A 12,714-nucleotide genomic window follows, 5' to 3' on the forward strand; every position below is an offset into this window, starting at 1 on the left:
GTGCACACATGTGAGTAGTGTGTGTTATGGTGTGTGTGAATGGTGTATGTGTGAGTGGCAGTTGTGTGTGTGTGTGTGTGTGTGTGAGATGTATGTATGATAGGCATATATGTGATGGTGTGTGTGTATGTGTGCTGGGTGTGTGTGTATATAATAGGTGTGTGCGCGTGAAGATACATGTCATGGAGAGGCTTGTGTGCTGTGGATGCAGATCACTGCAGTCGTAAGGATACAGCCACACCTATCTCCTACCCAACACTGGCCTTTCTTTTATTCCCTATCCACCAGTTTGAAGACATTAGCTTTTCCAACACACAGGACAGTTTGGATTAATCATACATGGACCCAACAATAACTATAAAAGCATTCTTTCAAGAAAACAAAGTGTACACCACCTTTCATACAGATCACTGTCCTTTTAATAATCAATCATTTTTCAGCATCTGAGCAAAAGCAAGTGGCACATAAGTAGTAATTACAATAATGCTTAAGTTTCAACATTACATATATTTATTTCTGCTTCTGACAGTAATTATATCCATGACCACGCATAGTAGGTTTGGCATACTGACCATGCAGAGGATGAAACGATGCATAAAAATGACTGGATCTATCAATGATCCTACATAGTATTCTCCTTTCAACACGCAACTCAGTGCATCATGAGTCAGCAAAGACTGTGACACTGGAACAGCCCCTGCAGGGCTGTCAGCACCAGACAAGGTGATGCTGACAGCGGAGGAAGGCAGCCAGGGCTCAGCTATGTTGGGGGCTGCTGGCAGACGCTGTGGGTGAGGTGCGAGCTTTGACGGCGTGAATGGCGTAGTTCACACTGGTGTTCTTCATCCACGTCCACCGCTTCGTCAGAGGGTTGTACATCATGCCGTGCAGCAGGCGTGTGGAGAACTCGTCTGCCACAAACATACATCCATCATGCATTCCTCTGTGAAACACATCATCTGCTACATAACATGCATCAGCCATACAATCCTCTGTGACACACATCACAGGCCATACAATCCTCTGTGACACACATCACAGGCCATACAATCCTATGACACACATCATAGGCCATACAATCCTGTGACACACACTATAGGCCATACAATCCTCTGTGACACACATTATAGGCCATACAATCCTCTGTGACACACATTATAGGCCATACAATACTCTGTGACACACATCACAGGCCATACAATCCTCTGTGACACACATCACAGGCCATACAATCCTATGACACACATCATAGGCCATACAATCCTGTGACACACACTATAGGCCATACAATCCTCTGTGACACACATTATAGGCCATACAATCCTCTGTGACACACATTATAGGCCGTACAATCCTGTGACACACATCATAGGCCATACAATCCTGTGACACACACTATAGGCCATACAATCCTCTGTGACACACATTATAAGCCATATAATCCTATGACATACTTCACAGGCCATACAATCCTCTGTGACACACACCACCGGCCATACAATCCTCTGTGACATACTTCATAGGCCATGCAATCCTCTGACACATCATAGGCCATACAATCCTCTGTGACACACATCATAGGCCATGCAATCCTCTGTGACATATATCACAGGCCATACAATCCTCTGTGACACACATCACAGGCCATACAATCCTCTGCGACACACTTCATAGGCCTTACAATCCTCTGTGACACACATACATCGGCCATACAATCCTCTATGACACACATCATAGGCCATACAATCCTGTGTGACACATTATAGGCCATACAATCCTCTGTCAAATCACAGGCTATACAATTATCTGTGACACACATAACAGGCCATACAATCCTCTGTGACACACTTCATAGGCCTTACAATCCTCTGTGACACACATACATCGGCCATACATTCTTCTGTGACACACACCATTGGCTATACAATCCTCTGTGACACATATATATCTGCCATACAATCCTCTGTGACACATACATCGGCCACTAAACATACATCTGCCATACAATCCTCTGTGACACACATACATCTGCCATACAATCCTCTGTGACACACATACATCAGCCATACAATCCTCTGTGACACACATAGCATTGTCCATACAATCCTCTGTGACACACATACATCAGCCATACAATCCTCTGTGACACACATACATCTGCCATACAATCCTCTGTGACACACATACATCAGCCATACAATCCTCTGTGGCACATATACATCTGCCATACAATCCTCTGTGACACACATACATCTGCCATACAATCCTCTGTGACACACATAGCATTGTCCATACAATCCTCTGTGCCACATATGCATTGGCCATTCGATCAAGTGTGACACATACATCTAACACAATCCCAAACATACATCAGCCATACAATCCTGTGACACACGTACACTGACCACACAAATCCTCTGTGCCATACATGGATGTGCATACACACTACACTCTTCTGTAATGCATTGTCATAATACTGTGACACTTATGATAAATCCACCTCTCATCACACTGTAATACTTACGATAAATCTACCTCTAATCACACTGTGATACTGATAAATCCACCTCTCATTACACTATGATACTGATGATAAATCTACCTCTAATCACACTGTGATACTTATGATAAATCCACCTATCATTATACTGAGTTACTTATGATAAATCCACCTCTCATCACATGGTGATGCAGATGATAAATCCACCTCTCATCACACTGTGATACTGATGATAAATCTACCTCTGATCACACTGTGATACTTATTATAAATCCACCTCTCATTGTACTGTGATACTTATGATAAATCCACCTCCCATCACACTGTGATGCTGATTAATCCACCCCTCATCACACTGTGATACTGATGATAAATCCACCCCTCATCACACTGTGATACTGATAAATCCACCCCACCCCCACCCATCACACTGTGATACAGATGATAAATCCTGATAAATCCACCCCTCATCACACTGTGATACAAATGATAAATCCACCCCTCATCACACTGTGATACAGATGATAAATCCACCCCTCATCACACTGATACTTATGGTAAATCCACCCCTCATCACACTGTGATACTTACTCTGGTCCAGGATGAACTGCAGGTCCTGTGGAGAGATGAACTTGTTCCAGTCATGGGTGCCTGGGGACACCAGGTGCAGGAAGTTCTCTGCCCCCACCACCCCCAGAGCGTAGCTCAGGTAGGTCTTGTTCAACGTCGTCAGGAAGATGGACCCACCAGGCTGCAGACAGCAAAATCATCCTCGTCTTACATCCCTCTCAGTGAAAAGACGTCAAATCAATCAACAACCACCACCACCACCACCAAACTCACCGCCCCCCACCCCCCAGGTCAGGACATCAAGTGACCAGCATGGACATAGAGCATCACACAGAAAATACAACTGGCAACAATCCTTCCTGTCGGGCAAAAACATGGAAGTTTCCTGCACTTTGTCTCCATTCCATTTCAGTTTCCACTGGAGGGAAAGATCAGTTTATATTGATATGTTTTCCTTCAACGTAACGATGACTACCCAAACCTCCTCATTTTCCAGTTTGCACACAGTTTTCCCTTGACATCTAGATGTCTGAACAACCAGTGACACAAGGACAGATCACAAATGACAGTATCTACAGAAAAGATTACATGTAACAGTGTTGACAGATGTAAGGCCACTGTCATTAGGACAGATCAGAAGTGACAATGACAGATTACACATGACAGTGTTGACAGATGTCTGACCAGTCATAGGGAAAGATCACACATGACAGTGTTGACAGATGACTGACCAGTCACGGGGAAAGATCATACATGACAGTGTTGACAGATGTCTGACCAGTCATAGGGAAAGATCACACATGACAGTGTTGACAGATGACTGACCAGTCATAGGGAAAGATCACATGACAATGTTGACAGATGACTGACCAGTCATAGGGAAAGATCACATGACAGTGTTGACAGATGACTGACCAGTCATAGGGAAAGATCACATGACAGTGTTGACAGATGACTGACCAGTCATAGGGAAAGATCACATGACAATGTTGACAGATGACTGACCAGTCAGGGAAAGATCACATATGACAGAGGATATCAATGTCTGATCAGAGTTCTGAGGAAAGCTATCAACACACTTTTAATCACACCAAAGGGAATCAATTCACTTTCTCTCTGGTGTCCACTTTCATTCAACTCCAGTTTTCTTCTAAACCAAGCCATTGCCTTTCACAGTAACATTTAAATCCATTTGCTGGTTTGGCCTGGCTGAAAAGATTCTGAGATAGTCAAAAGCTGGAGAGAATCATAAAAATGTCAAACAAGCTTTTAGTTTCACATTACAAAATTCAGTTAGAGGTACACAAATTTAAACATAGCACTTGCCAAATTATAAACTGTTCTTAAAAACAAACAAACACATACATGCAGAAAGAGAAGGCATAAACAAAATTTGTAAAACTATAAAATGTTCTTTGGAAATAATCCAAAAAAGAAGACAGAAAAAGAAGACATGGGAATTTGAGATGACAGACATAACTGTCATCAGAGAACCAAACAGAGGAAACAGTCCAGCAGACCAGACGTGGAAGTGAAAGTGACTGGGCTATCACACACAGCCATGAGCACACAATCACATGCATGCATGCTTGTGCACAAGCATACACACACACACATACATGTATGCTTGTGCACATGCACTCACACACACATACACACACACACATACACACAAACACAACATGTATGCTTGTGCACATTCACGCACACACACATACACACACAACATGTATGCTTGTGCACACACACACACACACACCTGGAAGAAAAGCAGAGGTGAAGAGACCCACCTTGACCAGCTGGCAGCAGGCGGTGACAAAGGTGGACACGTCAGCCACATGCTCCACAACCTCGGAGGCGATGACGGCATCGAAGGAGCCAGCCTCCGTGCCCACCAGGTCCTCCACTGTGGCCTGGATGTACTTGATGTTCCGGGCCACCCCTGCCTCGTGCAGCACATGGGCCTGGGCAATCCGGATGTTCTCCTCAGAGGCGTCCACCCCAGTCACAAAGGCACCCAGTCGGGCAAGGGGCTGCAAGGTTTGTCAAGGTGCTGTGCAACATGGCAGGTGCTGCAATTCCCTTTCTATCTATGTTTTCACACATGCTGTAATGTTGTTTACAACTTTTCCATGTTGACCTTACCAGGCAAAGGTAGGATTTGAACGTTGCACCCCTCTCCTAATTCCTGAAGGCAGTCTGGTGTCCTGACCAAAACTGCAGCATCATGCTCTTTACCATGATGCACCAAGACCACACCATGGAATGTTCCGTGATTGGAAACAGTGGTGTTGACACCACCACATCAGCAGTTTATCAACTTAAATAAACATAAATAATCATGATGCAAGTATTATCTCACATTCTTCTCTCTTGCCTTCTCCTCAGCTCCCCCCTCTCTCTCTCTCCTCCACAAACACACATACACAGTGGCACACACACACATATATGCACATGCACAAGCATACAAAGTCTTACAGACACAAACTCACATAGACATACACACAAGCCATTCACTGACAATAATTTACTTTGTAAATAATATTATCAATAACAATATTTTTTACTCTGTTCACCAAGCGTTCAGCAAACCTAGCAATGAAATGGTGATTTCAGTACTTCAATAAACTGTGCTCACAGGGTTTACCACAATCCTGCTGACATCACTCTATTTCCCCTTTCTTACAAATCATCACAATTGTAATTTGGAATCAGCAATGGTTGGAAAGTTGGGGTTTTTTGGGTGTTGTTTTTAATAATTTTCCAATCTCTTATATTGCTGTTTATTGCTCCAGTAAATACATGCTCAATCATCTTGGTCCATAAGGATGACTGATTCTAATACTTACATAGCACCTATCCAAAGTCAGAGACCAAGCTCTAAGTGCTTTACAAACATGGAGTCATTTGCAAAACAGGCTGTGTATCTGGATAAAGCTGACTTAGAGCTGTCTTAAGCACTCATCATTTGTTTCCTGTGTCATTCAGTTAGGTTTCACACACACACACACACACACACAAACACACACACATATATATATTATAGTGAGTTTTACTACAATATTATGCCAGGGATCACTCTTGTTGTCATGGTTTCTTCTATATGCACTAAGTACATGCCACACAAGTGGGTACTCTAGTAATACATGGTACCAGTCAGGTGTCAGTTATGGGTAGACACCACACTGTATACAAAGGGTGACAATGCAGACAACAAATTTCAATTCCAAGGACATGGTGGCATGCAAATGACAGACCTCAGATAGAATTCCACCGCCGCTGCCAACATCCAGGATACGAAAACCTTGCAGTGGTAGGGACGGCCGCACGTTGAAGTCAGAGGACTCCTGTCTGCGCTGAGCGATGAGCGCGTCACGCACCAGCGGCACTCGCAGCTCGTTCATGCTGTGTAACGCTTCAAATTCCCCGGCCTCATCCCACCACAGCTCAGCAAGGCTGGAGAACTTGTTCACTTCTTCTTCATCGATCGTTGTTTGGGCAATGGGTCGCTGACGCTTCGGTTCTTTCTCCTCTGCATGACTGAACAGTCACAACTCAAACTGTCACAAACTGAAAACAAGGGGCTTTGGGCGAGGTTCAGGTGTGTGTGTGTGCGTGTGTGTGTGTGTGTGTGTGTGTGTGTGTGTGTGTGTGTGTGTGTGTGTGTGTGTGTGTGTGTGTGTGAGTGTCTATGTGTGTGTGTGTGTTTGAGTGTGAGTGTGTGTGTGTGAGTGTGTTAGAGAACAGTCTTGTTTTTCTTTTCCCTCAACTCTGTGAAGAGTCACTGGGGTGTCTACATAAGAACTGTTCATCAGATTTCTCCAGGCCTGTTGGCTGAGTGTCATTTGCAGATACCCAGGCTTTGACACACAACTGACAGAGAACAGTAACAATAGCAAAATCTTTTTAGTGATTAGATAAGATGCATGGCTTATCTTCTGTTGTCCAAAATCTGCTCATATCACTCCTCTCCTCCATTCCCTCCACTGGTTACCTACTGAGAAAAGAATAAAGTACAAACTCTCTCTCCTGTGCTACAAATTTGTGATTGGCATGTCTCCTTACTTTTCTGAGCTTCTGCATTACTACTCTCCATCTTGCCAGCTTCGGTCATCAGGTGATAAAGGTCTCTTAAAAACACCCTTCTACAGAACCAGATCAAATGGAAAACAAACTTTCTCTTTCTAGGCTTCCTCCATATGGAACTCACTCCTGTTTCCCGTCTGTCATGCTGTTTCTCGCCCTTCTTTCAAAACCTCTTTGAAAACTCATTTATTTCCAGTCATTCCAATCAATAAATAACTCCTTCTCTTCACTAATGTTTTCGTTAAGTTGATTTTTTACTTCTATTATTTTCACTATTTTTAAACTTACACATGTTCATATTCGTTGAACAGCCAAGATATGCTTGCACACACACGTGTGTGTGTGTGTGTGTGTGTGTGTGTGTGTGTGTGTGTCTACATCTTGAGTGGAGTGGAAATGGGTTTGTGGTTTGCAGTCGGAGCAGGAGGATTTGTGAGTGCAAGTGTATCTGTGTGTTTTTAGTATGCATACGTCATTAATTTTTCATTATAAACGCCCAGGGGTTTTGTTTCATTAGATTGGGCGTACCAAATGTCCTTTAATTATCATCATATCAAATTATGGCCAACACACATACACATACTTGACTTGACTTGACTTGACTTGACAACGGTTTAGGCCTCTCCCGAGGCCTGTTCGTGTTCCTAAAAGAACTATCACTGAATTGGTTGCATGCGTGGCGAGCGCGGCTAGACCAAATCAGTTGCTCTGACAAGATGGGTTGTACAGACCAGGTAGGCCCCTCCAGTGTTTATCTAGGCGGCTCTTGAAGGCGTTGACTGACGGCGCCAGGACCACGGAGTCTGGGAGACCGTTCCACTGTGTCACTACTCTATTAGAGAAAAAGTTCCCCCTGACATCAAGGCGAAAGCGTTGTTTCTGGAGCTTTAAAGTGTTGCCTCTGAGGTTTCCACTGAGTGAACACTGGCCTCTGTGCATCATAATGACCATGAAGGTATTTAAATACTTCTATCATGTCCCCTCGCAGCCTCCGGTGTTCCAGACTTGGCAGCCCCAGCAGTTTCAGTCTCTCGGGGTAAGGCTTCTCTTTACACACACAAACACAAAGGGGGAGGGGTGTGTGACTGTGCAGTCATGCCAAAGTGCTTGTGTACAGTTAAAATTGATAACAATGGGGGTTAGGGTGAGGGTCAGGTATGTGTGCGTATGTCAGAGAGAGAGAGAGCGAATGAGAGAGCGAGAGAAAGAGAGACAACAGTAACAATGTCAACAGTAGTGGTTAACTAGCAAAGTAAACAAAGTAACACAACACACACACACACACTCACACAAACAGTGAGACATTATATCCATCTTAACATAAGGCTGAAAATAATAGCTTCTATAAATATTCAAAAAATCAACACGTGGGTTTTCGAAACATTAAACAACAAACCTTTTATTGGCCGAGTTGGAAATCCATTTTATTCTGGGGCCAGTCTGGTGTTTAGACAGACTGGATGGTGAGGTGAAGGTGGTCAGATGACATTGATCACGACTTTGAAAAATTCCTCGATCCTGTATTAACGTCACATAGTAACTGCGGGTTGCTGATGAGAAGAATGGACTTCCGACAGTCTGTCCAGTACACAGTCTTTGAACAACCCGGCGACAGACGTAGCAGACAGAAAACATCGTTCCCTCGCTTTGCCTTACACCCCGGAAGTTGCAGACGATTTCCAACCAGTTCAAGTGCGCAATGAATATCAGAACTTTCAAAAATAACGACTGATTTTGTGACGTTTAAGCTCAGAAATAGTAAAAGTACACGTTATTTTAAAATAAAACAAAGTAGTTGACCGAAATGAATGAATATTGACCAAAACAAATAACCAAACGTTTACAAAGCAATTCTGGTTGCATTGAGATTAGGTTGTCATGGATACCGGGATATGTGCCCACAGATGAAAAAAATCTTGAGTAAGTTTGCCTATGTGAGTGTAACATGTGAAAGCTTCCCATCCAAACACGTCATTAGAGTAATTGTGATATAAACTTTAGACATTACCATACCAAAGACCAACAGCTGCTCCTCTACCTTACCCCATTTTGAGGTGGGGGTGATTATTGCTTCACGGTTCACACGGTCCGTTGCTTGGAATGTAGCTGAGTGGGGGAGGAAGGGGAACATGCATAGAGTTACTTCCACACTACGTGTATCGGGCGAGGCGGCCGTGGTTCAGGCATATGACGTAAACTGTCCAGTTCCGCGGGTTCTTCGCGTACCATTATTATTCAATATTATTCAGCTGTTAGAGCGCTACACCAGCGGATATCTTGCTCGCGCCCGTTAAAGACCGAAAAAAAAAAAAAAAAAAAAAAGTAAAAAGACGTTTTTTCAGCTTTTCCTTTTCGAGTTCTCATGGGAAAATGACAACCCCACGTCGATTTTTCACCACAGAAATAAACATACCGGCAGGCCACAAATACAGCTATAATTTTGCATAGGTACAGTTTATATGTTGCCCTAACATCTAAATAAAAAATCTACTGCAGAATTTGTCAGCTTAGCGAGTTTCAGAAAATGATTATGCGTTGGCCTACTGACTTCCGAATCTGAAATTCGCGCTGTCAATCAATGGGACGGATCGAGGCGGACCAATCCAGACCATGTGGGTTCTAAGTTTAGACAGCCGTCGTCAGTGTGAAGTAAATACACCTACAACGAAAACCCTGCCGGCCAGGTCACGGGGCATCTGGCCGCTCATGTCTGGAATTTCAGTTTGTGCGAGAAAGAAAAAAAAAAGAGAGAAGTACACTGAAGGACTCTCTCGAAAAAGATAACAACAAAATCAAAAACACGAAAAAAAGAAAAAAAAAGAAAAAAAGAATTATCTTGCGGTATTCTGCTTTTCATTTAAAGTAACCCACTAATGTTTTATAATGGACAGTGAGGAAAAAAATTAAAAGGAAAAAAACAAAACAAACAAAAAACACGAAAGAAAAGTATAGTAAAAACGTATGTTCGCCTGAAAAAAGTTTCAGTTACAGGTATAGCAGAATGTAATAATTATGGCAATATTAAAGCACCTAGAGCAGATTTCTGGATAGTGCGCTATATAAGTATCCATTATTATCATTATTATTATTGTTTTGGTTTTTTTTCTCCTCAAATCAGCAGACAAGGAGTGAGTGAGGGGGGGCAGTGGAGGGGGGGGGGGAGAGGGGCCTGGGGGGGGGGGGGGGGGGGGGGGGGAGTGGAGGAGTGGGGGCACGGGAGCTCGGGTTATGACCGTTGTTTGAACTGGTATGAGACTTAGCCGGTGTGTGTGGGTCAGAGCAAGCAGTGGTACTGGGACACTGCTGCTCAGTGTAAACGGTATCAACCGGCAGACCAGACTCCTTTCCTATGTCTTGCGGCCAGAAATAGGTTCCCCCGACTCCTGACAGCCTGTCAGTGAAGCGAGAGCAGGAGTGGTCAGACAAAAAAAAAAAAAAAAAAAAAACCTGTCCAACCGAGACGGAGCCTGCATTTTCTTCTAACTCTCCTCTTTCCGTTACACGACCAACATCGACTTGCCGATGACTCTGTCGTGGTTCATACATGCTGGATATTTTCGTGTCTCCATAACGCACCGAACACTGACACGGGTTACAGGATCGTGTGTATTTGATCTTCTGCGTGCGTATACACACGAAGGGGGTTCAGGCACTAACGGGTTTGCACTTGTGTTGACCTGGGAGATCGGAAAAATCTATACCCTTTACCCACCAGGCGCGGTTACCGTGATTCGAACCCAGGACCCTCAAACTGAAAGTCAAACGCTTAAACCCCTCGGCTAGTGCGCCCGTCAGTCTATTTTGATTGCCAGGGATATCCCAGGGATTTTTCGCGAGCGCTTCCGAGTCCGGCGACAAAATAAAACAATTTGGTGACGTCAGGCTTATTGTACATGTACGCAATAGCAATAACGTGTCACAAATTGAGAAACAGAAGTGATGTAGCCTTTCAGAGGTTCAGATCTCAAACCATGATTCTGAGGTGGTGCCCCAGTTCTCAGTCATTGCAGTGGGTAGAATTGACTGATTAAATGAGACAGTCACCTGGAAGTTGAAGTTTCATCGGAGTTTTGCCCTAGTGAGAGGGCACCCTGAAAGAAATATGGTCCCACTCTTCATGTTAGAAATACAGACGGACCCAACCTGAAATTCTTTCGGATTCCTACAGCCAATGAGGATATAAATCGTTGAACAGTGAGGCAACCGTATGTGTTTGTTCTGTATTGTCCGTGTGTTCTGTGTGGCGAATTCAGGATTAAAGAGGCTATGCCAGTTTTGAATAAAAGTTAATTTGTGTTTGCACATTTCTTCTGTCATTGCTGCTGTGTGCACAAGGCAAATGATCGGTATAAGGACAAGCCCGGCGCTTCCTTTTTTGATAAAGTGTCCGGGTTTCTTCCAATGTATCTTTTATTGACCTGTGTGCTAGCTGAATCGGTAGCGAAAAACAGCATGGACGAAGTTGAATGTGAGTGGAGAGAGTTATCACTCTTTACTAGTTGTTTTCATATGGTTTACGATTCAAAGGAATCAGCTTTTGCACAAAGGACATCAATTTCGTTTAAATCCTGCCTTAAATTATGTGATATTGTTTTCTTCCACCCATGCACTCTTGAAGTCTGCAGTTGTGTCCCTTAGATCACGTGCTTCACTGAGAACAAGATGCGCATTCTCCTTGTAGAGCATATATGCTGAGATTGTCTCACTGATGCCTCGTGCCACCTCTTTTCATAGATTTCACACCGTTAAACACACACACACACACACACACACACACACACACACACACAACTGGCCTATTCAAACGCTTAGTTTTGGTTCGACTAATGACTGCTACTTGAAAAATTTTACCGGGCTATAATCAGTGTCTGCGCATGCGTGCTATAATATTATGTGTGTGTGTGTGCATGTGTGTGTGGTTTGGCATGCGTTTTAATTTCCTTTGTATCGCTTAGAGTTAATGGAATATGGGCCCTCTGAAGACTGACAGGCATGCTGTAAAAGCCATGTTATTGTCAATATTATAATCAACTGCTTCTGTAAATCAGATGGGTCTTCTTTCTTTTCTTATTCCAATCAGCATAATTTTCAATAAATTACAAATTCTCTCTCTCTCTCTCTCTCTCTCTCTCTCTCTCTCTCTCTCAGTCTCCATACGTAGTTCAAATATTAATATGAGAGAGAGAGAGAGAGAGAACCTTTATTTTCCGATGGTGGAGATATTATTAGCACGTTGGTCGACCCATGTATATGCTGTTGTTTTAAGACACACACACATAGGCTCAATACAAATAGAGAGAGAGAGAGAGAGAGAGTGTGTGTGTGTGTGTTGCAAAGGAATTTTCGGCGGATGTTGATCGAAATATCAGGTCGCTAAGAGTCGTGAATGGTTTTTGATTGATTGATTGACTGATATGTATACTCAGTTATATAGCGTCTGTCCTTGGTCGGAGACCAAGCTCTAAGCGCTTTACAAACACAGGGTCATGTTGCACAACAGGCTGCCTGCCTGGGTAGAGCCGACTGACGGCTGTCACTGGGCGCTTATCATTCTTTTC

General features: G+C 43.5%; 1 protein-coding gene across 1 annotated transcript; it reads right to left on the reverse strand.

Moving 5' to 3' along the window:
- Nucleotides 1-396: 396 nt before the first annotated feature.
- On the reverse strand, nt 397-9,219 carry LOC143297793 (ubiquinone biosynthesis O-methyltransferase-like). The gene is made up of 5 exons (XM_076610289.1): nt 8,553-9,219; nt 6,328-6,610; nt 4,861-5,103; nt 3,092-3,251; nt 397-911 (listed from the first exon to the last, which is right to left on the reverse strand). The coding sequence occupies exons 1-5, from the start codon at nt 8,789-8,791 to the stop codon at nt 757-759; spliced, it is 1,080 nt and encodes a 359-aa protein (XP_076466404.1). The 5' UTR covers nt 8,792-9,219; the 3' UTR covers nt 397-756.
- Between the last annotated feature and the right edge of the window lie 3,495 nt (nt 9,220-12,714).

This window comes from Babylonia areolata, chromosome 23 (genome assembly GCF_041734735.1).
Source record: "Babylonia areolata isolate BAREFJ2019XMU chromosome 23, ASM4173473v1, whole genome shotgun sequence".
NCBI lineage: Eukaryota > Metazoa > Mollusca > Gastropoda > Neogastropoda > Buccinidae > Babylonia > Babylonia areolata.